The sequence below is a fragment of the Martes martes genome (assembly GCF_963455335.1).
Source record: "Martes martes genome assembly, chromosome: 9".
In the NCBI taxonomy this organism is placed as follows: domain Eukaryota; kingdom Metazoa; phylum Chordata; class Mammalia; order Carnivora; family Mustelidae; genus Martes; species Martes martes.
Genome location: NC_137896.1, coordinates 1,455,039 through 1,481,884, shown reverse-complemented (window position 1 = coordinate 1,481,884; position 26,846 = coordinate 1,455,039). Strand labels below are relative to the sequence as shown.

At 67.8% G+C, this 26,846-nt stretch overlaps 1 protein-coding gene across 1 annotated transcript in view; it reads right to left on the bottom strand.

The window, feature by feature from the left end:
• The window catches only part of LAMA5 (laminin subunit alpha 5), a gene marked incomplete at its 5' end in the record, with an annotated part of 47,183 nt that overhangs the window by 3,116 nt on the left and 17,221 nt on the right, over positions 1-26,846 (bottom strand). Inside the window, 63 exons of the mRNA XM_080812807.1 lie at positions 10-153; positions 230-362; positions 442-599; positions 692-826; positions 901-1,063; positions 1,140-1,273; positions 1,411-1,564; positions 1,639-1,775; positions 1,853-2,023; positions 2,104-2,252; positions 2,346-2,522; positions 3,301-3,411; positions 3,919-4,021; positions 4,180-4,321; positions 4,600-4,754; positions 4,907-5,023; positions 5,141-5,337; positions 5,446-5,616; positions 6,181-6,292; positions 6,437-6,547; positions 6,618-6,769; positions 7,233-7,382; positions 7,467-7,647; positions 7,794-7,894; positions 8,066-8,280; positions 8,388-8,468; positions 8,649-8,776; positions 8,998-9,111; positions 9,497-9,727; positions 10,397-10,480; positions 10,595-10,696; positions 10,908-11,069; positions 11,184-11,324; positions 11,493-11,637; positions 11,842-12,046; positions 12,416-12,627; positions 12,976-13,091; positions 13,736-13,875; positions 14,463-14,589; positions 14,706-14,907; positions 14,998-15,095; positions 15,678-15,786; positions 15,889-16,049; positions 16,432-16,585; positions 16,685-16,791; positions 16,869-17,011; positions 17,185-17,323; positions 17,440-17,596; positions 17,698-17,797; positions 18,125-18,230; positions 18,328-18,380; positions 18,499-18,604; positions 18,830-18,882; positions 19,376-19,513; positions 19,589-19,723; positions 19,806-19,940; positions 20,036-20,173; positions 20,252-20,392; positions 24,159-24,221; positions 24,365-24,499; positions 24,676-24,766; positions 24,928-25,046; positions 25,284-25,399. Coding sequence (XP_080668933.1) covers positions 10-153; positions 230-362; positions 442-599; positions 692-826; positions 901-1,063; positions 1,140-1,273; positions 1,411-1,564; positions 1,639-1,775; positions 1,853-2,023; positions 2,104-2,252; positions 2,346-2,522; positions 3,301-3,411; positions 3,919-4,021; positions 4,180-4,321; positions 4,600-4,754; positions 4,907-5,023; positions 5,141-5,337; positions 5,446-5,616; positions 6,181-6,292; positions 6,437-6,547; positions 6,618-6,769; positions 7,233-7,382; positions 7,467-7,647; positions 7,794-7,894; positions 8,066-8,280; positions 8,388-8,468; positions 8,649-8,776; positions 8,998-9,111; positions 9,497-9,727; positions 10,397-10,480; positions 10,595-10,696; positions 10,908-11,069; positions 11,184-11,324; positions 11,493-11,637; positions 11,842-12,046; positions 12,416-12,627; positions 12,976-13,091; positions 13,736-13,875; positions 14,463-14,589; positions 14,706-14,907; positions 14,998-15,095; positions 15,678-15,786; positions 15,889-16,049; positions 16,432-16,585; positions 16,685-16,791; positions 16,869-17,011; positions 17,185-17,323; positions 17,440-17,596; positions 17,698-17,797; positions 18,125-18,230; positions 18,328-18,380; positions 18,499-18,604; positions 18,830-18,882; positions 19,376-19,513; positions 19,589-19,723; positions 19,806-19,940; positions 20,036-20,173; positions 20,252-20,392; positions 24,159-24,221; positions 24,365-24,499; positions 24,676-24,766; positions 24,928-25,046; positions 25,284-25,399 — 8,560 coding nt within the window. The remainder of the gene's footprint in view (positions 1-9; positions 154-229; positions 363-441; positions 600-691; positions 827-900; positions 1,064-1,139; positions 1,274-1,410; positions 1,565-1,638; positions 1,776-1,852; positions 2,024-2,103; positions 2,253-2,345; positions 2,523-3,300; positions 3,412-3,918; positions 4,022-4,179; positions 4,322-4,599; positions 4,755-4,906; positions 5,024-5,140; positions 5,338-5,445; positions 5,617-6,180; positions 6,293-6,436; positions 6,548-6,617; positions 6,770-7,232; positions 7,383-7,466; positions 7,648-7,793; positions 7,895-8,065; positions 8,281-8,387; positions 8,469-8,648; positions 8,777-8,997; positions 9,112-9,496; positions 9,728-10,396; positions 10,481-10,594; positions 10,697-10,907; positions 11,070-11,183; positions 11,325-11,492; positions 11,638-11,841; positions 12,047-12,415; positions 12,628-12,975; positions 13,092-13,735; positions 13,876-14,462; positions 14,590-14,705; positions 14,908-14,997; positions 15,096-15,677; positions 15,787-15,888; positions 16,050-16,431; positions 16,586-16,684; positions 16,792-16,868; positions 17,012-17,184; positions 17,324-17,439; positions 17,597-17,697; positions 17,798-18,124; positions 18,231-18,327; positions 18,381-18,498; positions 18,605-18,829; positions 18,883-19,375; positions 19,514-19,588; positions 19,724-19,805; positions 19,941-20,035; positions 20,174-20,251; positions 20,393-24,158; positions 24,222-24,364; positions 24,500-24,675; positions 24,767-24,927; positions 25,047-25,283; positions 25,400-26,846) is intronic.

The following is a 26,846-nucleotide window of genomic DNA, read 5'->3' as shown; positions in this document are numbered from 1 at the left end:
CGCACGCACCAGGAATTCTTTGAGGTAGAGCAGACCGACGTCCTGGGTGCTGCGGAAGCCGAAGCCGGAGTAGATGTGGCCCGTGACGGGGGGGACATCCGGGAGCCCCAGGGACAGGTAGCCGTCGCCGTGGAAAGTCACGGACCGTCCCACCTAGAGGAGGGTGACCGTGAGGGCCCACGACACGGGCCTGGAATGGGGCAGCTGGCCAGGGCGGGCCGGGGCTCACCAGCAGGTCGGCAGTGCAGCCTGAGCTGACGCCCGTCGTGTTCAGCCTCTTGAGATCCACGTACTTGCCCTGAGCCTTGATGCCCTTGACGCAGCCGCGGATCGAGCCTCCGGAGGGGAAGAGCTGCCGCAGGCTGCAGGGGACCGGCATCAGGACCCGCCGCCGCCGCCTCCCAGGTGCCCGCCCGCTCCGGCCGCCGCTCCCAGACTCACCTCGGGGGCAGCTGGTCGGGCGGCACGCCCCCGAGGTAGTAGGCGCCGGCCAGCTCCAGCGCGCTGCTGTGCTCCACGCTGAACGCGTTGTTCCTCTCCACGCGCACCAGCACGCGGCTGCCGCGGCCGCGGCCCCCCCCCAGCAGAAACACCTGGACCTGCGAGGCGCCGCGGGCCCCGGCCGGAGGGTGAGCCGCGCGCCCCACGGGTCCTCCCGGGCCCCGGAGCCCTCCCCCGAGCCCAGCCTCACCGCCTTGCTGGCCGTGGTCATGTTCAGCAGACCGGCGTCCGCCGCCGTGTTCCGCTTGGCCTCCGTCAGGCCCGCGCCGAAGTCATAGAGGAGGAGCAGGGAGCCCTTCCGCACCGCCAGGCACAGGAACTGGTCCTGGGGGGAGGGGCGGGTCAGTACAGGGGGCGCGGGGCGGGGGGCCGCGTGCTGGGGCCGGGCGGCCTGCGTGCCTGGTGCTGCATGAAGAAGACGATGCCACTGGAGGACACGAGCCGCAGCTCCTGCTCGAAGCGCTTGGTCGTGCCCATCTGACTCTCCACGCTGATGCGTGCGAAGCCAGAGCCGTCCAGGTAGGAGCCGTCCGTGAGCCACGGGTCCCCGGTCGACTTGGAGCTGCAGGTCAGAGGTCAGAGCAGTCAGCCAAGAGCCGGCCAGGGCGCGATGAGGGCCCGGCCCCGGCTGCACATACCGGGCACAGGGCCTGTCCACGGCGGTGTCCAGCTGGAAGGTCTCCTCGAAGTTGTAGAGGCTCAGCACCTCCTCGTTGAGCGCATCCATTTCGATGCAGCCCAGGTAGCCAGGGAGGCGGAGGGGTTCGGGGGGCTACAGGCACGGGGCACAGTCAGGGCTTCTCGCCCCCAGGACAGACCCCAGGGAGGGCGCTCAGTGGGCAGCCAGACACAGAGCAGGACCTCCTAGGACCAGAGTGCAGGGCCACCCCCCCGCCACACCAGGCTCACCGTGAAGTGGCTGGGGTAGCCCCCCACGTAGAAGACAAAGTCGTCAGGCCGCAAACTGAGCAGCCCCTCTGCCCCAGGGGCCACTGTGTCCCCCTTGGTCTCATGGAGCATCTGCTTCTCCACCGTGACGGACATGTGGCCAAACTGGAGGCTCCTGAAGGCAGAGTGGGGGGTGAGGAGTGGACCCCGCCCGGCGGAGGAGGGAGCCCAGGGGGCCAGGTCACCCACCTGTCGATGCTGACTGCTGCAAACTGCTCCCCGATGTCTTCGTCAACGCTGAGGGCTGCGGGGCCCGCCTCCCCCAGGCGGTACACCCAGTGTACCTTCTGGTTCCGCAGAGCCACGCCCATGTAGTCCCCGACAGCCTGCGGTGACAGGAGACTCAGCGTGACAGGCACCTAGCCCCGCCATGCCCGCCCAGCCCACCGTGCCCGCCTGGTACCTGGCGGCTGCCCAGGTAGAGCACAAAGCGATCCCTGGGGGCCTGGCCGGACTCTAGGTTCGGACTCTGGAGGTAGAACTTGAGAGCGGTGTAGGCGGCAAGGTCGGAGAGGTCCCGGGGGGCACGCAGCCGCACCCCCGAGTGCCCATTGAACTTCATAGACACCTTGACCTGTGTGGGGGACACATGGCTCATCAGTGTCCGCTGCCTGGTCTTCCAGATGCCCGCCGTCCCCTGGCACTTGCGCTCACCTTGCTGGCAGCCCCTCGGGCCTGGGCAATGAGCTCCCGCACGCGGCCGATGCTGGTGGACAGGGCCAGGCTGGCATTGTGTGCGCCGCGGTTTTCCAGGAGGCTCAGCTTGGCGAGCAGCTGTGGGAGTGTCTTTTCCAGGGCCGACACTGTGGGGAGCGGGGAAGGGTGTGCCCCTGACAGCCTGCCCTCCCCGGGGCCCCGGCCACCCGCCGTCAGGGCTGTGGCACCCCGGCGCCCACCTGAGCGGCCCGCGTCGAGCACCGCCTGGCCCAGGTCCCGGCCCCGCAGGCCTCCATACTGGTCTCGCCACCGCTGCAGGTGCTTGCGCATATCCTGGATCCGCGACTGCACGCGGGTGGCCGCGGCCTGGGCGTCAGCGGCTGCAGCCTTGGCCTGAGCGATCCTGCTTGTCTCATCTGCGGCAGGCAGCGTGCAGGTGAGCTCAGAGGGACACAGGCGAGGACCGTCCTGGCTTTACCTGCCTTCTGGGGATGGGGGGCCACCAGCCCCACCCTGACAAGCTCCAGCAATAGGGGCGCTTAGCACCCCACGGATCTCCCAAGAACCACAGGCAGCAGAGACACTACGCGTGTGTCCTGCCCTCCACCGGACGACTCCTCCCGTGCCCTCCTTTTAGACCGCAGCCGGCCACCCCGCCTGTGTCAGCTCTGCCCTCTGTCGCAGGGCCCCCACCTGTGCCTCCACGGCCCCCAGGCCCAAGCTTGCTGGGATGTTCAACCTGGGTCGGGTGTATCGCCCCTCGCCCAGAGGCCTGCCCCGGGTCCTTGGCTCTGCCGCGTGGGCCTCCGTGCTCCCACCCCCTCATGCCCTCCAACCACTCCCTCAGGTGGCTTTCCTGGGGGCCCGAGCAGGCCCGACGCCCCTCAGCCTCTGGGGATGAAATGTCCCCGCTGCACGCTCCCCATGGCCCCCCAAACCCTCTTTCGTTTCTCTCCAAAGCACCTCCTGCTCCCTTCCCGTTTTCCCTTGCTCCTTGGAGTTATTTTGTGTAGTTTCCTGACGAGCGAGCAGTTTCCGGGGCCGGGGCTGCCCAGCACTCTGGACGGCACGGGTGTAGACACGTCCCTGCTCAGGGCCCCATGGAGAGCCCTGGCTAGCACCCTGCTTGCAGCGGGAGGGAGGGTCCACCTTGGGACAAGCAGAAGGCAAGGGGAGGGGTGAGGACCAACGTACTGGTGTCCATGGCCAGCATGGCCTGTACCTCCTGGACTCGGGCCGCCAGCTGCTCCTTCTTGGCCTGGGCATCTCGGAGCTGGGTCCTGGTGCCCTGGACGGCAGCCCGCGCTGCAGTGGGGAGGCAGCCTCAGCCCCGGGAGCCCCCACTCCCAGCGCACAGCCCACCTCGGCCCGCCTCACCTGGAAGGGACGAGGCCAACGTGCCCACGGACGGAGACACCCAGACATGGGGGCCCTCGCCGTGGGGAGGGCGGGAACCCTGCGCAGATGTAACCACCCCCCTCCACAGCTCACACAAGGAAGCTCAGGGGGGCCAGGCCACCCACCACCCGGGGACCCCCAGCACCCCGAGGGCCGAGCAGCAGAGCGCGTGCCTCTTGCCACCAGCCGGCGCTTCCTCCTCCACCAGGCCCCCATCGGGACAGGAGAAACCCCTCCCCGGCCCCTCCACAGCCCCGGGGCCTGGCCCCAAGGCCCGGGTGGGCGACGGGCCTCTGCAGAGCTCCCAGGGCAACGCGCCGAGCCGGTGGGAAGCGGGACCCCCCCCACAGGGCGGCTGTCACGCTGCCACCCACCATCCCCCCAGTGTGAACGGAGATAGCTCCCGGCACTCACCGCGGCCCAGCCTCTGCTGCTCCCTGAGGGCGGCCTCGGCGAGGGCACTGCCGTTGGTCAGCAGCTCCCGGGCTCGCGGCGCCAGGCCACGTTCTACCACCGTCTGCGCACAGGGGGGCAACATGTGCTTCATACCTGCCTCCTGGGAACCAGAGGCGGGCAGGGGTGGCGGGCAGGGGTGGGGGGCAGGGGCTCTTGCAGGGGCTGTGGGGGGGGGGCGGGGGCTCTTGCTGGTGCTGGGGGGCAGGGGGAGGGCCTCACCGCCCACGTGTGGCTCGCCTGCCACAGTGCCTGGCTAGCAGCCCCCTCGGCGGCCTGCACGGCCTGGAGAATGCTGCCATAGGCGTTCGCGGCCTCGATGGCCCGTTGGATGAAGCGGTCCTGGTTGAGCCCGCGGATGACGCTGTGTGCAGGCAGGAGAGGGACACGGGGTGCGTAGGTTGGGGGCCCGGACCCAGACATCCTCAGGCCAACCTGCCTGCCTCCTCCAGCCGCCCCCGGCCTGGGCCCCTGCCCTGCCACCTGCCACGTGTGCCTTTCTCAACCCTTGCAGCCGGTTTGGGCCGGGACCCCTGCGGGGACCTTGTACAGACAACAGCCGCTTCCTCCAGGAGCCCTCCCAGACTGGCTGTGCCCCAGGAAGGCCCCGTTGCGTCCCCGGGGTGCCCTGTGGCCGCGCACCTGGACAGGTTGAGGGCCAGCTGGTCCAGCTGCTGTGCGTGTGCCTCGGCGGCCTCCACCAAGCCCACCTTGCTGCCTGCCGGGGAGAAGGCCCGCGTCTTCTCCAGCAGCGGCGTCCGGGCCCCATCCAGGTTCGCAGCGAGGCGCTCATACTCCTGGGCGGGGGGGTATAAGTGGGGTGTAAGTGGGACCCTCTTCCACCCAATCCCTTACTCACTCTCCCCTGATCTGGGAACCCGGAGGCCGTGCTCTGTGTGCAGACCCCCGGCGGACCCGCCTCGGTGCCCCCAGGCGGGACAGCACTCACTTCCCTGGCCTGGTCCATGCCATGCAGGAGCCCAGAGAGCTGGGCCAGAGTGTCGCTGGCGGCCTGCAGAGTGGCCCTCAGCGTGGCACTGTCCCTGGACAGCTCCTGCTTCCGGAGCTGGAGGCCCCGGGGAAGAAAGGGGGTGACAAGAACGGAGATGTGACAGGGTGGGAACGAGGGGCCGCAGGGTGGGAGGGCGAGCGGGAGAAGGGAGTGGGAAGCGGGGCCCCTCACCAGGGCGTCCTCCAGGCGCTCCTGGTTCCGGCTGTTGAGCTCCTCGGCCTCCCGAGTGGTGCCCACTGCCCGGTTCAGGGCCCCTCGCAGGTCCATGAGGCCACCCTCATGCTGGGCCAGCTGGTCCCGGGTGCGTGCGGCCAGCGCCCGGTTCCCCTCCCAGTGGCTGGTCAGCTGCTCCTGCACACGGGCCAACACTGGCCCAGACCCCAGGTGGGGATGGCTGGGCAGTGGCTCCGGGTCCCCACCCAGTGCCCCCCCGGCCCCCCCACCTGCCCCATCTCAAGCTGGTCTCAGCTGCTCACGTCTCTGGGCCGCGTCCAGCTGGGCCTCGGCTGCCGCTCTTGGGGCGTCCAGGTGTCGGGCCCGCATCTCCCCCAGCAGCCGCTCCGCCTCAGCCAGAGTCCGCCGCACGTGCTCGCCCGACGGGGCCGAGGCATTGGCTGGGAACAGGTGGTCCATCCGGGACTCGAGCTCTATGGGCGGCCGGGGAGGGCGGTCAGGGCCGGCCTGCTGACCAAGCAGATCCCTGCCCGCCGGCTCCCATGCCCGAGACCTCACCCAAGCGTGCTCCGAGCGCCAGCACACAGCCCAGGAGTGCCCCGCACGGCTGGTACAACCCGGCTCCAGGCCCGGCTCTGCTCGGCTGCCCGGCCGCCCGACCTCCTGGCCGCCACCCTCTCACCTTCCTCAGCCCCTCCCCCCCGCCCATCTGCCCCCCGTCCCCTGGGCCTCCTGGCCCGACCAGCCCTGCCGCAGGTCAGCACCCGGCACCAGCTGCCTTCCTCCCCGAGCCCTGGGCGGAGTCAGCGTCTCCCCCTGCGGCGGCCGCTCTGTCTGACTCAGGCGTCACCGGCAGGTGCCCCTCCGTGCCTCCCGCCCCCTCTGGCCACAGCGCCCTCTCCGGCCTCCCACGCTGCCCTGTAGTTCACTCGGCCGCGTCTAAGCGGCCAGACCCTGCCGGTTCTTTGAACCCTGCTCCGACCCTGCCCACCCTTCAGCTCGCCCCCCACCCGCTACCCAGCTGGGCTCGCCCCTACCGCTCAGGAGGCGGTCCGCAGCCCTGACGGCCTCCAGCAGCGCCTGCGCCCGGCCCAGTGAGGCCTTGGTGCTGTCCAGTAGCCGGCTGACCTCGGCGAGCGCTCTTGTGGCCTGTGGACACAGCAGCCTGTCAGGCCACAGCCTAAAGCAAGGATCAGGGGTGACGCTGGACACTCTGGGGCCCTGGGGGGTGCAGCCTACAGAAGGGGCTTTCTAGGGGAGGCGTGTCCCGGGCAGGGGTCCCCAGGGTCCTGCCTGGCCGTCCAGCCTCTGCGTGTCCTGTCCGAGGCCGGAGGTCTGCCGTTCCAGGGTCTCCAGCTGCCTCGCTGTCTCGTGGCGGAGGCCCAGGGGGCTCTGGAGCTGCCTCTGGGGAGGAGAGAAGGTGAGAGCCCGCAGCCCGAGAGGGCAGTCTGGGGTGGGGCAGGCTGAGCGGTACCTGCAGGTCGGCGATGGAGGCGTTGAGCGCGTGCAGCCGGGCCCAGGCCGCGGAGCTGGCGTTGACGCCGTGCAGCTGCTCGCGGATGGCGGGGAGGAGGGCGCCAGCCCGCTCCAGGTCGTCCAGGAGCAGGACCACACAGTGGTCACACACTGCGGGCAGCACAGGGGGTCAGTGCGGGGCTGGGGAAGGACTCGCGGGGTCCGCGTGGTGGGGAGGGGTCCGCCAGGGGTCATGGAGTTGGAATACTGACATGGGCTGAAAGTGAGGAGGTTGGTGAGGGCCAGAGGTTAGCCCGGGGCCGCAGGACCAACAGAAAAGTCAGGCGGGGGGAATCGAGAAGTCAGCAGGGAAGGGGCGGTGCCGGGAAGTCAGCGCAAGCTCAGGACGGGTCCCGGGGTGGTGGGGACCAGCGGGGAAGTTCTGGACTCAGGGATCAGAAGGCAGGAAGGAGGTCAGCATAGAGCCCAGAGGTCCCTTGGAGAACTGAGAGGGAGCTGGGGGACACAAGGCGTCTCTGCAAGTGGAGGTTAACGGAGGGGTCAACAGGTCGTGAGGGGCTGGGCCTCACACGCCCAAACCTGGGAGGCGCAATGCTGGGATACAGGGACGCACCTTCACAGTGGATGCCGTGGCCCCCAGGCCCGCCTGGTACCACGACCTGGTGCTGTTGGCTGCAGGTGTCACAGCGCTCCCCACTGAGCCCAGGGGGGCAGGTGCAGCGGCCGGTGTGCATGTCACAGTGGCCCCCCTGGCACTGGCAGCCTAGGTGTGGAGAGTGGGGTGAGTGGCTGGCAGAGGGCCCTGCAGTGCCGGCTGCCCCACAGCACCCCACCCATCCGTACTCACGCCTGCAGCCCTGCTCAGGTAGTCCCCAGTGGCCAGGGGCACACTCACGGCACTGGGGCCCTCCGGCCCCTGGCCGGCAGTGGCACTGCCCACTCTGGGGGTGGCACTCGGAGCCCTCCGCGGCTGGTCCACAGGCACACGGACGGCAGCCCCCACAGTCCTGGAAGCCGAAGTACCCCTCCTGTGCACAGACTGCTGTCAGGCTCTGCCCGTCGGCCCCGCAGGCTCCTCCCCCTCCCCTCCCCCCTCCCCTCCCCCCTCCCCTCCCCCCTCCCCTCCCCCGCAGGCCCCGCCCCCCACAGCCCCGCCCTTCCAGGAAGCCCCTACCTGACAGCGGTCACAGCGTGGCCCGGTCACTCCTGCCTTGCACACGCAGTACCCGCTGTGGGGGTCGCAGGTCTCTGTCCCGCATGCGGAGCAGTCACACCCTGCAGAAGGGGTGCTGTGACGGCGGCCCTGACCCCTCACCCCCTCCAGAGCTCCCACCCGACGCAGCCCTGCTCCACCCTCGGTCCCTCACTCGCCCAGGGGGACCGTCCCCCCATCCCCTCCCCCGGGCCGCCCGCCGCACGAGCCCCCTCCCGCCGCGTCAGGCCTACGGGAGCAGTTGCCGGGCACCAGGGCGTCGCCAAAGAAGCCGGGGGCGCAGGTCTCGCAGCGGGGCCCGGCGGTGTGGCGCAGGCAGCCCCGGCAGGCGCCAGTCAGGGGGTCGCAGTCGCTGAAGAGCAGGTTGGGGTCACCGTTGCCACTGCAGTCGCACGGCTGACAGGAGCTGCCCAGCACCAGCGGGTTCCCGAAGAAGCCCGGTGCGCACCTGGGGTGGGAGGCGAGGGTAGGGTCGGTGGTCTGGGGTGCTCCGCCCACAACGCCCACTTTCCCGCAGGTCCGCGGACAAGCGCCCCCGCCCGCCCGCCCGCTCACCGCTCGCAGGAGGCGCCCGCGTAGCCCGGCTTGCAGAGACACTGTGCGCGCCCTCCTCGCAGGACGCAGCCCACGGCAAAGCTGCGGACACAGACATGGTTCTCGGACAGCTGCACACCGTGGAGGGGGGTGCACCTGGCCAGCCCACCCCAGCTGCTCTGGTCTCCAGGGGACGGTGCTGGCTCAGCCCGGTAGGGGATGGTGACCTTCCCTGCCAGGGCTGTAAGGGCGACTGGCCCTGGGCGGGCTGGCCCTGCTTACTTGTTGGAAGGCACTGCGAGGGGGCAGGGGCAGCTGACACAGGGGGCCATCGGGTCCTCGGATCCACTGCGCACGAAGCCAGGCTGGCAGAGCTCACAGTGGTCACCTTCAGTGTTGTGCTGGCAGCCCTGGGGCAGAAGGGACAGGCGGTACTGATGGTGGAGCCTCTGCTTCCCACCAGCTCGCCCAGCCATACCAGGCACTCTACGCCTAAGGCCAGCCAGTGCCTTACCCAGGACACCACCCTTCCGCCTGGACCCCCATGTGTCCGCACCACTGACCCGAGGCCCCCGGTCTTCCCTAGTCTGTGTCTGGGGTGTCTGCCCTGCCTTTGCCCAGCCCCACTCACCGTGCAGACGCCCGAGCCAGGGAGGCAGCGGTCTGAATGGCCATGGCACTGACAGGGGACACAGCGACCCAAGAAGAGACCTTTGATGTCCCGGTAGTAGCCAGGGGCACATTCCTGGGGCAGAGGCATCCACGGTCAGGAAGGAAGCAAGGCAGCCCGAGGGGCAGGGGAAGGACCGTGCTCTCAGACCCGCAGGGGTCCTGGCCCGGACCCGCTAGAGACACGAAGTCAGAGACCCCGAAGCCATACGGATCCCCTGGCTCAGGTGCGCACCTCCCCACCATGTGGTCGGGGAGTAGGTCGGGGGCCGAGGCCTGGCCGGACTGGGCGGTGAAGGGACACAGAGCGGCTGCGTGCACGGAGGGCCCAGCAGCGACATAGTGGACAGCGGCGTGGCCCAGCCCATGGCAGAGAAGGCAGGGCTGCTGGGAGGGTGGTACCCAGTGGGTGAGGGATGAGCCGGGGAGACAGAGCGGGGGTGCCCGCCCCCCCACCTCACCTGGCACGAATCTCCGCGGTAGTTGGCCGGGCACATACACAGCTCCACGTTGCTGGCCGGAGGCCCCCCGCCCACCTCGCCAGCCACCTCCAGCGCCACGCTGCGCAGGGAGACGGCCGCGGAGGTCTGGGAGAAGAGCGCGCGGATGTGCACCTGCTCCAGGCCCGCCAGCACCATCATGAGCTCCTCGCGGGACACGGCGCTGTGCGTCTCCGAGTGCCGGAAGTTCCCCTGCGGGCCGCAGCTGGCTCAGTGGGGCAGCGGGGCCGGGGCGCTGGGGTTCCGGGGACTGGATCACCCCCCCCCCCGCGGGGGAGCCGGCACCTGCGCCCCTGCCTCACACCGGGCACAGAGCCCAAGTCCAGACGCATTAGGAACCCAAACACATAAGAAGATGCCTCTGGCTTTTAGAACAAAACAGCCCCATACGCTCTGATCTCAGAGAGACAAACAGTTCCTCAAATCAGACAAAAACACTAACTGCACGTGAAGAATTGATAAATTCGGGGACAGTAAACATCCTAATTTCTGTTCCTCGAAAGACACTTTCGGGAGACCGAGAATACGAGCCAGGAGAACGGTGGCTTCCACGGGGGACACGGGCAGGCGGCAGGGGCCGCACGTGACGTCTCTAAAGCTCTGCGGAGAGACCGTGAGCGGGAGGAGCAACGGGCGAAGGGTGGACGGCTCGGAGGGAACCACGGGGCTGCGTGCCCACAGGCGGCCGCTCCTGCGTTGGGCTCCGGGCTCTGCGGGCCAGCACGCGGCCGGGAGCGCCAGCTCACCGGCACCCCGTTTTCCATCCTAGAGGGCAGGCACAGCAGCCTGAGGCCCCTCCGGCCTCCCCGGGCCGCGCCGGGATCCGGGAGGGCCCTGGGTGCCCAGGCCAGCTCTGCTCACCTCCACCAGCCGCAGCTGTCCGTGGTGAATTTGGCCGGGCGCCGGGTACCCCGGCTCCAGGAACATGATGCTCATCTGGTTGCCCTGGGCATTGGGGGGGGGGGGTTGGGCGGGCAGGTGAGGGCTGGCAAGGAGCTGCCCCCCATCCTGCCCGGGGGTGCCCACTGCCCGCCCAGCCACACCCATGCCGTCAGCCACCTGTAGCACCACGTCCGGCCTGCTTTCCGTGGGGATGAACACGTCTCCACGCTGGGTCTCCGAGTGCAGCTCGTAGCGGAGGGTCCCGCCATAGGATGACACCTGGAGGCAGGGCAGAGCATCGTGACCTGGCCAGACTCTGACCATGGGCCCAGAGTCGACAGCGGTGGCCTCGGGCACCCCTGGGCACCCTCATGGAGTCCCCATCCCTCCCCAGACACGGGCAGTCTCGCTGCTACCTTCCCCACGCCTCCAGGGGGTCCCAGACACCCTCCTAGTGCCCTCCCCAGGGCCTGCCTCGCCGCCGGCTCACCCTGTCCCCCAGGTAGGAGGGCGGGGCCTGCCAGTACAGTTCCGGGAGGGCCTCGAACCCGCGCCGCAGGTCAGCGTACAGCAGCTCTGCCTCTGCCCGCAGCTCGTGAGGAACCACCTGCCGGTCACTGCTCAGCAGCGTCCAGCCCTCCATGTCCATGTGCTGTGGGCACACGGGAAGGGCACTGAGGTCAACAGCCAGGGCACGCTGGTAGGGGGTAGCACGTCCCCTCCCCGAGGCGGCACCCATTTGGACTGGGTCCCACAGCACACACACCTCACGGCGGGTGAGAGCAGAGCCCCGGCAGCGCTCGGTGGCCCCGAAGCAGAAGCAGCGGGTGCAGCCCTTGGGGTTGGTGGCCTCGAGGGAGAAGGTCCCGAGGCGGCACTGGTCACACCGCGGGCCCTGCACGTTCTCCTGGGGGCGGGCGGGCATGATGGGTCAGTCGGCCGTGTGCCGCACACCCACCACGCCCTGGCTCGCTGACAGCCCTCCGCCTCGGGCCGAGTCTCCCCAGAGCGTCCGGGAAGCCCTAGCTAAGGCAGCGTGGGGGTGGGGGTGGGGGGGCTGAGCCCCGGGTCTTACCTTGCAGTGACACCGGCCTGTGAGGGGGTCACACATGCTGGGCATGGAGCCCGCCTCGTGGCAGTCACAGGGACGGCAGCTGGGGTAGCCGTGGAAGCCGGGGGCACAGGTGTCACAGCGGCGCCCGGTTACATTGGGTCTGCACCTGCGAGAGGCGGCTCAGTGGCTGGCCGGACCTGCCCCCAACTCCGACCTCTCACGCCGAACCAAGACCAACCACAGGCCCCCCGAGGCCTACCCCTCCCCCCAGCCCCATCCCCTGAACTGGAGAGAGCGCGCTCGGTGGCAACACCACCCCTGACCCAGGACCAGCCCGGGGCCACGGGGACTGCCCCAGAGCCCAGCTCACTTGCACTGGCCACTGTCCACGTCACAGGTGGGGTCGGTGAGCTCCTGGACACCGGGCCCCGAGCAGTTACACTCCTCACAGCCCGCCAGGGGGTGGCAGCCAAAGCTCCGGGGCTGGCAGACGACGCAGTCGGGCGGGATGGTGCGCGGCGGACAGACGCACCGGCCGGTGAGCTCGTCACACGGGCGGCCTCGGCACTCGCAGGCTGTGGGGAGCATGCGCCGGGCTGGGGGGGTGAAGCCCTCTGCCCCATCGGAGACCCTGGCTACAGCCTAGGGGGCCCTCCCACCCCCACCCAGGTGTGGTTTCAGCCCCAGCCCCAGGCTGCTCCTCTGGGGTGGGGTGAGTCGCCCAGAACTGCCATCTGGTCCCTACTGTGTGACACCCAGGCCACCAGCTGCCTGAGGCCCTGCAGACAGGGGCCGGCTGGGTGGGTCTGCCAAGTGCTAGAACCTCCTCCTGTCCGCGGTAGCCACGGTAGCCACCGGAGGACGCTTCCTTCCTTCCACCAGGAAGCCCCCTGGGGACCAGGTGCCATGCCCTGGCGGTCACTCCCGCGGCCTCAGGTACTCACGCCTGCAGCCGGGGAAACCCCAGTAGCCAGTGGCACAGCGGGAACAGTCGCGGCCGATGACGTGGGCTCGGCAGGGACACTGGCCCCCGAAGGGCTCACACGAAGGGCCCGTGGCACCCGTTTCGTGGCAGCCGCAAGGCCGAGCCCCGTTGTTATAGAAGAGAGAGAGGGAAGAGGCAGCCTCACGACAGAACGGGGACGAGCTAGTGGGGCTGGTGGAGAGAGAAGCAGGTGTGAGGCCAACTCCTGGCCCTGAGCCCCCTGGCGCCAGCCCGGGCCCCTGTCCTGTCCCAGCCCAGCCCCCACTCTTGCCCAGGATCCCGTGCCCTTGCCCTGCCCTGCCCTGGGCCCCCCACCCTCGCCCCGAACCCCTTGCCCTGTCCCAGTCCAGCCCCGGCCCCAAGCCCCAACTCTTGCCCGGGCCCCGGGCCCTTGGCCCGCCCCAGGGCCCCCACCCAGCGCTGGCCCCATGCCCCAACCCTTGCCTGGAAACCCCACCCCCTCAGCTCCCCCTTACACCCCCGCCCTGCCGTGAGCCCCTCACCCCATCCCCGGCCCACCTGATGTGGTACCCGTGGCTGGCACACTGGCTGATGAAGTCGTAAGACTTGTCCAAGGGCTCCTCTCGGAGATAGCTGGGGTTGTAGGCCTCCTCGGGGACCACTAACACATACTCCTGGGGGGTCAGGACCTGGTCACCTTCCCATGGGCCTCAGAGAGGACCAGGAGGGGGAAGTGTCCCAGAGCCTGCCAGCAGGAGCACACGGCCAGGGATGACTGGCCAGGGTCCAGCAGGACAGCCATGACAGTGGTGGCAGCAACACACCCCAGCCCTGGGCCCCAGCAAGGCCGGCAGGAGCTGGGTCCCCACTGGGCTGCTTAGAAGGGAGTCGGCTTCTGTGGCCTAATGGAAGCTTGGGGTGTATGAGGCGTGCCTGGTCTCCCGGTGCCCTCTCCCGTCCCTGCCAGACACGTCTTGGCTCTCCGTCTCCATCTATCCAGGCCTCCTCCTCCAGGAAGGCCACCCTGCCCAGCAGGGCCCCAGGGGACTGGTGGACCACATCTCGGCTCTTAGGTACTTGCCCCACACCGTCGCCTCACAGCTCGGCCTGGAGGCCCCTGACGGCTGCTGCTCCCTGGCACCTGGCACAGGGCTGGGCCGAGGCGGACGGGGGATGCACCTGGGCTGAGTGGCCGATGTCGTGACAGGTGGGAGGACGGCTGGTCCCTGGACAGGGTCAGGACGTCCACACCCTGAAAGGCTAGCCCCGTGTCAGGCCCTGAGTGTTCTGCATACAGACGTGGCAGCCTTGGACTCACCAACCAGAGCCAGCGGCCGTCAGGCACCCGCACGGTCACGGTGAGCTCACTGTCGGTCACGTCCAGGAGGGCCTGGCCCTCGCACACAACCAGGGTGCGGCAGCCATAGCCGTGTGGGCAGAAGCTGGCGTTGGCATGGCCTGGAGGGGGAAGGAAAGGCAGGTCTGTGTGTCCCCCCCGACCCCCACGGACCAGCCCTGGCCCTGTGGCCTCATCCCAGGGGCACTCCCAGGGTCACCAGGGAGGAAGAGATGCCACGGGACAGTGCCCTGGCCGCCAAGGAGCGCGCAGCTGCGACACACAGCACGGACCTGTGGTCCGTCTGAGGACAGCCGGCAGGGCCCACTAGCGCGACGCGGGTCAGGAGCGGCCACGCACAAAGGCCCGCTGGGCACAGACCCGAGCTTGGCCCAGCGGAAACAAAGCACACGCATACGTAGGAACACGAGTCCCATCACCGTGTGTCCCACGGCGAACCCTCGGTTACCCGGGCATGTGACAGGGTGAATCCTGACTCACACATGGAGTCAGGAGCGGAATCTGGGCAGGGGGCTGGGAGGCTGGGGCTGCCGTGTGCGCTGGGCCCTGGGCACCCCGTTTGAGGACTGAGAGCAGGACGGATCTGTCCACGTCCGTGACGACCACCGCAGAGCGGGGCTGTGTGAGAAGACCCCTGACAGGCTTCCGTCCCGGGGGTCGGCCCCCACGGTCCGCCACGGCCACTCACCTTGCCAGACTCGACCGCCGCTGATGAGGACCTCCACGGCGAAGGTGGGGTGGTCGGGCTGGAAGCCGTGCAGCAGGAAGGCGTAGCGGCCCAGGGCGGACACGTGAGTGCCGAAGACCACGGTGCCCTGCAGGGAAGGAGGGGCTCTGGGGAGCGGATGCAGGGGTGGGGGCCCGGGCAGGGCTGGGGGCCTGGAATCCCATCCCCGTCCACACCCCTGTCCCTCCTGGCCCGGGCCCTCACCTGGGGATGGCGCAGCAGCGTGGGCTCCACATCCGGATCCATGGCAGTGGGGGGCCGAGGCTGGGGCCCCGACAGGGGTGCGCCGGGGACGAGGTCCTGCGACTGGGCCAGCGGGAGGCCAGGGGCCAGTGGCAGCACCCGGCAGTCCCTGAGGAGGATGGGCTGGGCCGGCTTCGGGAAGCGAGAGAGCAGGCAGGTGGCACTGGGGACGAGTGTGGAGGTGAGGTCCTGGACCCGGCCAGTGTGCCCCTCTGGCTGCCCCGGCCCCTCCCGCCGTCCCCCCTCCCCACACCTGCTGGGGCTGAAGACACCGTGACGGCTGACACAGCGGACCCGGGGCTCCACAAACTCCAGGCTGAATGTCTCCACGGGCACCAGGGTGACACTGTGCTGCGGACAGAAGACCGGGTGTGGACATGGAAACACAGGCGGGGGCCCTCCCTCACCCCTACATCCGACCTGCATCCCTCTCTTTGCACCAAGTCTCTGCCTCCTCTGGGTGCTTGAACCCCAGCCCTCAAGGGCAATTCCCAGGCCAGGAGCCCGTCTCAGCTGCCCTTGCGGCTGCCCACCCTGCCGGAGCTCGGCGGCGTGTCGGCCGCCAGCCTCCCCCTCAGCTCCAGCGAGCACGGGCTCGGGAGGGGCCCTTCCGCCCTGCACCGTCTGGCACGACGTAGGTGCGTGCAACGGACACAGCAAAACATGAGCCGGCAGAGCCGTCTGGAAACACCCCATGGGGAAGACCCAGGACGCCGCGTGGCCGACTGGGTGTCGGCATGAGACACGGCATGGAAGCCTGGGCCGCAGGGTCTGCTGACAAACTCTGGGACAGGCTGAGGACACGGCTGGGGCGGCCACAAGGGACCGCGGCAGGGGCTGGTGATGAGCTCTCCGGGTTGTTTAAAATCTTCTGAAGGACCTGACAGGGCAGGGGAGTCCCGGGGGCCCGTGCAGCGGGGGTCAGGGCCTTACCAGGAAGAAGCGCGCCTGCTCGGCTGTGAGCCGGACGCTGGCCTCCCTGTCCAGGTGGAAGGTGGCCAGGTGGCGCTGGGCGTCCAGTGCGGTGCCCCGGCACAGGGTGCTGCGGGAAGAGGCAGGGGTGCTCAGCGGGGCGGGGGGGCAGTGCTGGGGCCCGAGCCCTCACAACTCCCCCGGACTTGATTCCTTGCACCTCCCTGTGCACCTGTAAGGGCAGGGGTGGAGAGTGAGGGCCGCCTGCTGGGGGGCCCGCTGGGGGGTGTGCACGGCCACGCCCAGCTCCTGGCGGCCGTCCTCGTTGGCATACTCCAGCACCAGCGCGTAGTGGCCCGGCTGCGGCACGGCGACCTGAAGCTGAACGTCCACCTGGGGGCGGCACCACGGTCAGAGGCCCCACCCCAGGTCCCCATGTTGTCCCCAGACACTGCTAGACGTGGCCCTCACCCGCCTCCCCACCTGCCCGAGCGCCCATTTTCCTTGCTGCCTGGGGCACCCCTCCAGGACACCCCACGGCCCCCCGCTCAGCCGCCCCTGCCTCCCCACGGCCCGCTGCCCAGATGCCGAGCCTGGGTCTTAGGAATGAACAAATGCCCACTCCTCCTCATGATGAGCCAGGGGCAGGGGCCACTGACCCCCATCTACGAGTGAGGCCCCAAAGTCAAACTTGTGTCCCGTCCTGGCGACAGGCATCCCACCCCCTCCCCGCGCTCCAGACACTGCCGCCCCGCGAGGTCCCAGGGACACGCACGTCACTGCCCAGGCAGGCGGCCAGGGGTGGGTGTGAGGGGCTAAGCTGCTCCGAGGGGCAAGGCCGGGGTAGGCTGTTGTCCTGGCGACACAGGGCCTCCGGTCCCGCCGCAGAGGGGAAGCCGTCCAGGGGCAGGTGGCTGTAGAGGAGGCAGCTGGGGTGGGGGAGGGGGGAACATGGCTGCGGTCAGCAGGGGCGAGCAGCCCAGGCCCAGGGAGGGGCAGGCCTCCCCCCCCGCCGGGCCGGCACTCACGCGTGCCCGGAGCGCTGGGCGGCAGGCCGGAAGGCGCAGGCCTCGGTCACCCGCAGCTGTAGGAGCGCCGCCTCGTAGTAGGTGCTGGGAAGCAAAACCACGTAGTCCTGGCGGGCAGGGGGTGAGCTCGGTACACTGGCCCTCGGCCCGGGCCCGGCCCCCACCCGTTCAGCCCCCACCTCACCAGGAGCACCCCTTCAGCCTCCACGAGCAGGGCCCAGGCGCCGGGGTTCAGCACAAAGGGCTCGCCAAAGCCCCTCTGGGGCACGGTGACAAAGGCAGGCTCCGTGCTTGGTGGGAAGGTGACGGGCTGGCTCTGCTCTGTGCCTGGGAACACGGAACGTGAGACCCCTCGACTCTGCCCACGGGCCACCCCGGGGCGGGGGGAGGGGGGCAGGTACCCCAGGGCCAGGGCACAGGCCGGCCCCCACCCACCCACGGGCCCAGGTGGGGCTGCGGGGAGGGGCGGGGAGCGGGCGCGGGGCGGCCCCGGCACTCACAGTTGACGCAGGTGGCCAACCTGCCCTCCTCTCGCACAGAGACGTGCCCACTCACACTGGCGGGCCCACGGTTGACGTAGCGGAAGACCAGCCAGAAGAGGTCGGGGGAGGTCACGTTCAGCTTTGCCACGATCCTGGGCTGGGGGGGGAAGCGGCACGGAGAATCAGGCGGCCCCTCCCCAGCTATGCCCTGCCCGCCCCCCTCCATCCGCCGCAGGGGCGCCTGAGGCCGACCCCAGGGAGGCAGCCCCCCACCTGCACGGGTGTCATCTGCGCGTAGCCCCTCCAGCTGAAGCTCTCGAACTCGAGGGGATTGAAGCCGAAGCGCACGGTGCGGCCGCCTGGCGTGGCCGCCTCCTCCAGCTCCAAGCGGAGGTCGTGCAGGTCAGGGAGGTAGTGGTCTCGCGCCGGCCTGGCCACGGCAGGGCTGGTCAGAGGCAGCCCACAGGGTCCCCGGCGGGTGAGCCACCCGGCCAGCCCCCTAACCCCCGAGCCAGGGGCGGCGGCACCCACTCGCTGCAGGTGAGGCCCTGGGTGTTGGGGCGGCACCGGCAGGCGCCTGTCCTGGGGTCACAGCCCTGTCCCAGCGCACCGCCGACGTCACACCGGCAGCCTGCGGTGGGAGGGAACAAGGTCCACGCTGCTAGCTGCCCCCTCCGCCCCCACCCCGGCCTCGCTGCTCTGCCCACAGCGGGCTCCGGACCCTGCTCCGGCCGCCCAGGCCCCTGTCCGCTATCTGCGGAGAGCAACAGGGGCCGAGAGGCCGGCTCCGACGGGCCACCGGGGGCTGCCGGGGCGCAGGACGGAGGGGAGGGAGAGGGAGCCGCCCCTCCCCTCCGTGCCCAGCACAGGCCTCCCCAGACCAAGGTGCCCGCCTCACTCGTCCCTCCCTGGCTTCAGCCTCCCCCGGGATGTGGGCTGAGGGCCACGGGGCACTTACTGCGGCAGCCGAAGTAGTCAGCCTGGTCTAGCCCGAAGAAGCCGTCCCGGCACGCCGCGCAGGTCTGGCCGCACACGTGAGCTTTGCAAGAGCACTGGCCGTCGCCCTGCGGCGGGACGGGGGAAGGTGAGACCACGCCGCGTGGAGTGGGGTCTGGACGTGCCTGTCCCACAGCCCCCGGGCAGCCTGGGCCTCGGACTCACCGGCCGGCACTCGGCAAGTCCACCCAGCGTACCCCGGGGATCACAGCTGCAGCCTGGCAGAGAGCAGAGAGGGCCTGGACGCTGCGGGGCCGGCCCTCACCTCCCCGCGCTGCTGCCCTCCCCCAGCCTCCCCAGCACTCCCGTACCCCCCCCCCCCCGCCACAGACTCACGGGTGCAGCCCTCAGGGTTCCCGGGACTCAGCCCCCAGAACCCAGGTTTACAGCGATCGCAGCTGGGCCCCTCCACGTGGGCCCGGCACGTACAGGGGGCCTGTGCCTGGGAGAAGGTGAGACTGAGGGTCAGGGTGGGTCCTTGCCCCCTACCCCCTACCCCCTACCCAAAACCCTCAGCCCCGGAGCCCCGACACAGCCCCATCTCTGGCCCGTCCCTGGAACGGGGACAGAGGACGAGCCCGGGGAAGAAACAGCCCCGAGGTTGCCAAGGTGACAGAGCAGCGGGGAGTGAGGGGCTGCCCTCCCCTGAGGGCCGACTAGGGCTTACCTCAGGAAGGCCGGGATCCGCCGGGGCCAGGCCGGCAGGGTGGCAGGAGCCAGCTGGGGAGAGACCCAGCCTGCGGTCACTCGCCGGCCACTGACTCCGATGGCCAAGGGCCTCCCCAGGCCTGGCCCGGACCCACGGCTGCGTGGGGCCGCCTGTAAGCCTCCCACGTGGGAGCGGGCGTGAAGCCGTGGCTGCGGCGGCTCGCTCGCTCCGCGTGCCCTCCCCCACTCCGGGGAACAGTAACGAGCACACACCAAGCCACGAGGCCTGTGGACGCGTGTGTGAACACGGGCCGCGCAGACAGCTGTGAACATACGTGTGCACAAAGCCCATGAACACAAGGCGATGAACCTGCACACCGAGGACGGTGCCACGGACACGTGCGCGTGACCGTCCACACGCAGCACACGATCCTCACGCAGGTGCTCACGGGGCCGTGCGCACGGACGGCCGCAGGAACCCACGCAGGCGCACGCGCGGCACATGCACGGGGACGGCACGGGAACGACACACACGGCACGGGACACGCCCATGACGCAAGCTCACCTTCACAGTAGGGGAAATTGTAGGCTCCTGGCACGCACATGTCACACCGCAGCCCCGTCACCCGGGGCCGGCAGGGGCACTGCCCGCTGCGGGAGTCGCAGGACGCGTGCAGGGAGCCCTCGGCGGAGCAGCGGCAGGCTAGGCAAGGACGGCAGGGCGTGGGCACGCGGTGGGGACACGCCCGCCCTCCCCGCCCCCAGCACGGGCACTCACGGGCACAGTCGGGGAAGCCGTGGAAGCCGGGGCCGCACTCCTGGCAGGTGGCGCCCGCGTAGCCTGGGCGGCAGTGGCACGTCCCGCCCACCCCACAGAGCTGGTCCAGGGCACCCCGGGGGTCACAGGTGCAGGCTGCAGGGGACACGGGGTTAGGCCCTGGGGGCGCGGCAGGTCCTCCGGCTCCCCTCGGGCCCCCCTCCAGCCCTCTGCTCACCGCGGCAGTTAGGGTAGCCGTGGTGGCCCGGGCGGCAGCGGTCACAGTGAGGGCCGTCAAACTCCGGCCGGCACGGGCAGTGACCAGCCTCGTCGCAGCCCTCGGGCAGGGTTCCCACAGGGCTGCAGCCACACACTAGGAAGGAAAGCAGCACACCGGGGCCTCTAAGCCAGGCAGGCCACGCCCCGGGCCCCACACCCACCCGTGCCCGCTGGGGAGGCCTCGCTCACACTGGCAGAGAGGGAAGTGGAAGTAGCCCGGGGCACAGTGGTCGCACGCGGGCCCCTCGAAGCCCTCCCGGCAGGTGCAGCGGCCCGAGTCCCGGTCACAGTCCCCGTCCACCACTCCGGGGCTGGAGCACTGGCACGCTGCGGGAGGGGGTCCGTGCTCAGTCGGGGAGGGGACAGGCTCCCAGGCCAGGGGGGTAGGGTCAGGGCTACACTCACGCTGGCAGCTGGGGCCGTAGAAGCCCGGGGCACAGTGCTCGCAGTGGGTGCCCTGGAAGCCGGGTTTGCACACGCAGCGTCCCAGCCGTGGGTCCCTGCGGCAGGCGTTGCCCTGGGTCCCGGCGGCACTGCAGTCACAGTCTGGGGGGAAGCGAGGGTTCAGACGCCGGCAGACCTGGCCCTGCCCGCCGGGAACCCTGCCCGCCACACACTCGCTCCCTTCGTCTCCACACTGTGCTCACACCGCGCTCGGAGGCCAAGACCGCCGGAAGGCAGAGCCGCTGTCTGTGGGAGAAGCGTGTCTCGAAACCAGGGTGGCCCAAACTCGAGGGACGCCGTTTGCGACGCAGCTGCTACGTCCGCGGCAGGCGCCAACACAACCAGTAAAGACGTAAAAACGAAACCGTAACAAAGCAAAAAAGAGACTCCAATCTGATTCATGAGTAATTCTGCAGCTTGGAAAAGAGGAGGGAGAGCACGGGGAACGTCTTACGCACACAGAGAAGTCACGACTCCTGTTTGTTGCTCGTAGAAAGCAACGGTCTGATATTCGTCGAGCGCGGGGTGACCCCCGGCTGGACCAGAGAGAGACAGAACATTGAAACCCTCCAAGAAGAAACGCAAGTCATCCCAAACCGAAACCCGTCTGTTGCCCAACCCGGCAAGACACAGGCGGGAAGGAGGTATCACAGGAGAAGCAGAAATGAGACCAAGAAGCGGGAGCGAGCCCCGCCTGACGGCCACGGCCTTGCCCGGGCCACGGCTCCTCTCACGACCCAGAACCAGAGGCCTCAGTTTGGCTCCTAAAGGAAAATCGAGTCACGTTCTCTTGAAAAGATGCACCTTGAACCAAGGACCCAGATGGGCCACGGACAGCTTTGTGAGGGGACAGCAAGGTGCAGAGACGGCCCAGAGACGCCAGAACGTTCCAGGGAACCCAAGCTCACAAGCATCAGGGGGACGACAGGGAGCCTGCCACCCGGGTCTGCGGTACGCCCCACAACCCAAGAGCAGGACCACGGGGTCGCGGGGTGCCAAGGGCCAAAACCCCTGAGCTGGAAGGTTCTAGCAAAACCACCATCCTGGACAGAAGGGCTGGAGACACCGTCCCCAGACCCTGACGAGGTTGGCGCAGGGACACGTGGATTTAAACAGCTTAACGAACACGTGCGCCTTTGTGGGCGTACACGTGGCGACCTGTACCCTGCACGGCACTCACACACCCATCCCACATTCACAGAACATTCCAAAGGGCGTCGCGTTCTAGGTGAGAAGCAAAGAAGACCCCATCTGACCCCGCTGTGGTGAACCTCGGACCGAGCCATCACAAAAGGGCAGAACAGCCACGTCACTGCCGCGCGGGAGGTGCCGGCCACGGTGGCCCTCCTTCTCCCTCTGCCCTGTCCCCACTCGTGGTGCGTGCTCTCTCTCCCAAATAAATAAATAAATAAAATCTTAAAAAAAAGAAAAGGAAGTTAGATCTCTCCCCCAAACTGAAACGAGGAAAAACCCCAGCGGATCTTATAGACAGAATCTTAAGCTGTAACTTGAAAACACCAATAAATTCAGGAAACTTCTGCTACGTCTAATAAGTGGAGGAAATAGAAGAAATTAGACCAGATGGTAAGAGAAACGAAAGGCACAATTCATGATGGAACGCTGTGTGCGATTTTTATTTTCTTTTTTTTTTAAGATTTTATTTATTTGACAGAGAGACACAGCGAGAGAGAGGACACAAGCAGAGGGAGTGGGAGAGGGAGAAGCAGGCTCCCCGCTGAGCAGGGAGCCCCACGCGGGACTCGATCCCAGGACCCTGAGATCATGACCTGAGCCGAAGGCAGACGGCTAACAACTGAGCCACCCAGGCACCCCTGTGCATGACGTTTATACCAATACATTTTAAAATCCAAAGAACACAATCTGCTTAGGAAAAATGACTAAAACCGACCTACGCTGAGGTGGGAAATGAACGGACACAAGAACCAGAGAAGAAATGATGATTATCGAAGACCAGCAGGTGTCAGGACCGGGCACCCTTCTACGTTCCATCAAACTCCTAAGATTCGGGTGTTCCTGGGGCGCCTGGGGGCTCGGCTGATGAAGGGTCTGCCTTCGGCTCAGGTGACGGCCTCAAGGTCCTGGGATCGAGCCCCGCATCGGGCTCCTGCTCGGAGGGGAGTCTGCTTCCTCCTCTCTCTCTGCCTCTCTGCCTACTTGTGATCTCTCTCAAATAAATACAATGTTAAAGGAAGGAAGGAAGGAAGGAAGGAAGGAAGGAAGGAAGGAAGAAACGGGCAAGTCCCGTGATTTGTAGACTGCTATGGAGCGTAACCAAGTATGGGTCACTTCCCAAGTATTTTCAATTACAAAACTTAAGCAAGACGGCCCACACACCCCACAAAAAAAAACAACCAGGAAAGCTTTCAACCAGCCTCCCTTACGAATACAGACACAGGGGTGCTCGCTAGGAAAGGCACAAATAGAATTCCTTGCACGATCCACGGTCCGGCACCGAAGCCCCAGTGGTGCGGGCCATCTGCAGCGCCAGCCCCGGGCCGGGGGGACGGGAGGGCCCCCAGCACGTCTGCTGGGCATCAACGAACCGCAGCCCCGGGGCCGCTCCAGTGGCTCTGCAGGTCAAGTCTTCCCAGAACGCAGCCAGGCCCACGCACGTCTGCACGCTCGACGCCACGATCCAGCCATGGCGCGCGACGGCGGGCTCTGGAGCCACGCACGTTAGGACACGTGGCCCTCGCCATTGAGAGCACACAAGCACCATCCGGCTCTTCCTGGGAGAAGGCCACCGACCCGTTCCCGGCACCGAAGCGACGCGAACGCGTAAGGAGGAACCGTCGAACAGCGACAGGCACGAGTGAGCGAGCGGAGCGCGTGCCACATGCGCACCAGTCGTAGGGGGTCAGACAAGGACCGCGGCCACAGGACCAGCTGGGGGTCCACATGCCAGCCCAGGAAACACAGCCCTGAAGACACAGGGCGGGCGGCCCCGCCGGGACACGGGGCGTGCGGAGAGCCGGCCCGCGGACAGAAACGTGAGCACGGGACCCGGACGACACACTCCCCGGGAAAGCAGATACGCGCTCAAGACACACTCGAAAGAAGGTCCCCCTCACAGACGCATCAAAGACACACGGGAGACGACAAATGTCAAATGCGGTCCAACCAAGACCCTGCCGGCAGCCAAGCGCGCCCCGTTAGGAAGGAGAACCGTCCAGAGAGGTGCGCCCGATTCCAGAAACATGGCAGGGGGTGGGGGGTCCCTGCCGGCTGAGCTGACAGCCACAAGCTGGGCCTGTGGTCCGGCGAGGACCGTCTGCGCCTGCGGATGCCGCTACTGTCACGTCGCCCAACACGGCTTCTTTCAAGACAGCGATCTGGCAACCTCCAGCCCAGAATGTGCCAGAATAGGCAAGTCTCGTGACTCAGAACCTTCTAGGAAATTGTTTTACAAAAATTATTGAGAATTTATGGAAAGCTTCTGCTGCAAGGATGTTTACTGTAGCATTTTTTTTTTTTAGTTCAAAAGAACTTAAATTTCCAACAATTTGGGGTTGACTGAAGAAACGCTACATCTGTTCGATGACACAACATGAGGGGACATGCTTACAGGACGCGGCGGTAGGAAAGCCAGAGCAGCTCCCAGGACACACACCTGTCTTTGCCCAGCACCATGCAGCACAGGGGAGGGGCCCAGCTGTGGGGGAGGGGCTGCGTGACAGTGACGCGACTCTGGGTATCCCTGTCCTGCTTTATGCAGGTTTCCTAACACGAAGATGCATCATGTGCATAAAAACACAAGAGCCGGACATGAGGGGACCACAGGACAATCCCACTCTCAGGGGGGCCTTGTGGGGCCCAGGGCAGGACAGGGGCCTCGGCGGACACTTACTCACGATCTGTCCCGCCGGCAGCACTTGCTCCCCAGTGTCATTGGGGGAGAAGGAGGGCACCGCTGAGGGAAGAGACAGCACGGGTCAGCCGGGTTGGCTCAGCGCTGCCAGAGAGGCAGACAGGACCGAGGGCTCCACCCCGGGTCCCCCACAGGGCTCTGGAGACTGTGGCCCAGCCACCCCGCTCCCCAGCCGACGCCCTCACGGTAGCAGCGCGGGAAGCCGGCGAAGCCCTCAGCGCACGCGTCGCAGCGCTCGCCCGTGAAGTTGGGCCGGCAGTAGCAGCGGCCCGTCAGGTCCTCACACGTCCCGTCCGTGAAGTCCGACTCGCAGCTGCAGCCTGGGCGGGCACCGGGGCCTCCTGAGACCCCAAGTCTGGGGCCACGGGGCTGGCTCTGCCTCCCCAGCGTGGGCAAGGGGGAGGAGAGCCAGGCCGGGCCTCCCGGAGCAGCACGAGGGCCCCTCCTGACACCCCCGTCCCCCAGGAGCCCCCCTCCCTGGGCTGACCCCACTCACGGCGGCAGGCATGGGGAGAGTCGAGAGGCTGGTCTGGGGCCCGGAAGAAGCCAGGCAGGCAGCGTTCACAGTTGATGCCGGTGGTGTGATGCTGGGGCGGGATGGGGCCACTGAGTGCGGAGACCCTCCCGCCCCCCACCTCCCCCAACTCTGGCCCTGGGTGCACCATGCCGGGGGCCCCGGCCCACCACCCCAGTGCCTCAGACCCACCCCAGCTGCCACCACGGGCCCCCCTCCCCGGCCCTGTCCCACCTGGCAGTCGATGCACACGCCCCCTCCCTGGTAGACGTTGTCCTGGTTCTGGCTGGCGCTAAGCCGATCCACCTCAGGGTCATAGAAGCAGTCATCGGCGTGGCCGTGGCAGTTGCAGGCTGGAGAGAAGGGGGCAGAACTGTTTACAGGCCCCCAGGACCCGCCTCACAGGGACCCCCAGGGCACATCTCACAAACCACCAGCGGCCCCAGATGTGGCCTGGTATGGGTGACAGCACACACCACACATGTGGCCGAAGCATGCCTCAGGCCGGGGCAGAGCTGGGCGAGTGTGTGTGCGGGGCTGCAGGTGAGCACGCGGGCAGGTATGCAGGTGTGCACGTGCTGGGCACTCACACTGGCACTCGTTGGCACTGTCGGTGGTGGCTGGCTTCCAGGGCCGCTGGTTGAAGCCGGGGCAGCAGCGGTCGCAGGAGCCCCCACACGTGTTGTGCTGACAGGTGCACTGAAGCCTGTGGGGACACGGGACAGGAGGGGCCACACTGTGGACCTGGGGGACACGGGGGCTGCACCCAGACTTCACGGAGGGGAGCAGGAGGGACGGGATTTATTGGCGGGTGGGGACTGGGACGGGGACTGAGTGGTCAGTGTGGGTGGGCCGTAGCCTCCCTGGGCTAGGGCTGAGGCCCGGGTCTCACTCGGCAGTATGAGCTCAGCCAGACGCCCCCATGCTTCTAGGGTGCGTCCCCAGGGGCAAGGGGCCAGGAACGGCTTCCTCTTCCAGCGGGGGTGGACACCAGGCAGAGGCTGGACTCCTGCCGGCCGTTCTGGAGAGCGGCTCCTGCTGGCTCAGGGGGACAGCTGGCCACAGCTCAGGCCTGAGGGCGCAGCCTCCTACCACTCATACACCCCTACCAGAGCCCCGCCCGACACGCCCCTCCATAACTCAGCCACAGCGGGGCTGCCTGCTCGGTGGGCCCGGGCCAGCACTGCACCTGCCGTGCTCCGCGTGCCCCGAGCCGGACCTCGGAAGCTGGTCTGCGGAGCCCCAGGCCTCAGACCGCACAGTCAGAGCCCCGTCCCCTGCAACCCAAAGTGTCTGCAGGGCCCTGGGAATCAACTGTGGCCCTTGGGGTCTGGGCTCTCTGGAGGGCCTCCGGGGGACAGAGAGCAGGAGCAGCTCCAGGAAGCCCGCCCTGTCTTCGCCCGGCTCTGGCGGCCTGATGTTGGACCTGCGGCTGGCGTCTGGCTATGCCATGATCTGCGCAGGGCACCGGGAAATGACCCAGCACATGGAGCCGGGCGGGGACACCGCAGGGCACAGGGCAAAGGACCCCACAAAAGCCCTGGGGAGCAACCGTCCCCAACCAAGCACAGACGAGGTACTGCCGCAGGACCAATGGGACACAATGCGGCCGGGCCCGTCAACGCAACGGTCAGCACGATCCAACCCCGGGAATCAGGGAGCAAGTAGGTAGAAACCATAAGATAAGAATGCTTAAAGTCATAACCAAACAAACCTAAAACACAGAAAACACGATGCTATGAAAAAACAGAGAGATGTGGGGCGCCTGGGTGGCTCCGTGGGTCGGGCCTCTGCCTTCGGCTCGGGTCATGATCTCAGGGTCCCAGGATCGAACCCCACGTCGGGCTCTCTGCTCAGCGGGGAGCCTGCTTCCCCCTCTCTCTCTGCCTGCCTCTCTGCCTACCGGTGAGCTCTATCTGTCCAATAAATAAATAAAATCTTAAAAAAAAAAAAATAGAGAGATGTTGCCAAAGAACCAGACACAACTTCTATAGACGGAAAATAAAATCATTGCAATTGAAGACAGCGGACGGGCGACGCTCAGCTGGAGGTTCGGTGATCCCAAGAACCGACCCAGAGCAGCTCAGAAGGCAGAGAGGGGACCACAGGAGATGCTCAGAGACAGAAGGAAACCGGAGGGAGATACCGTCTAT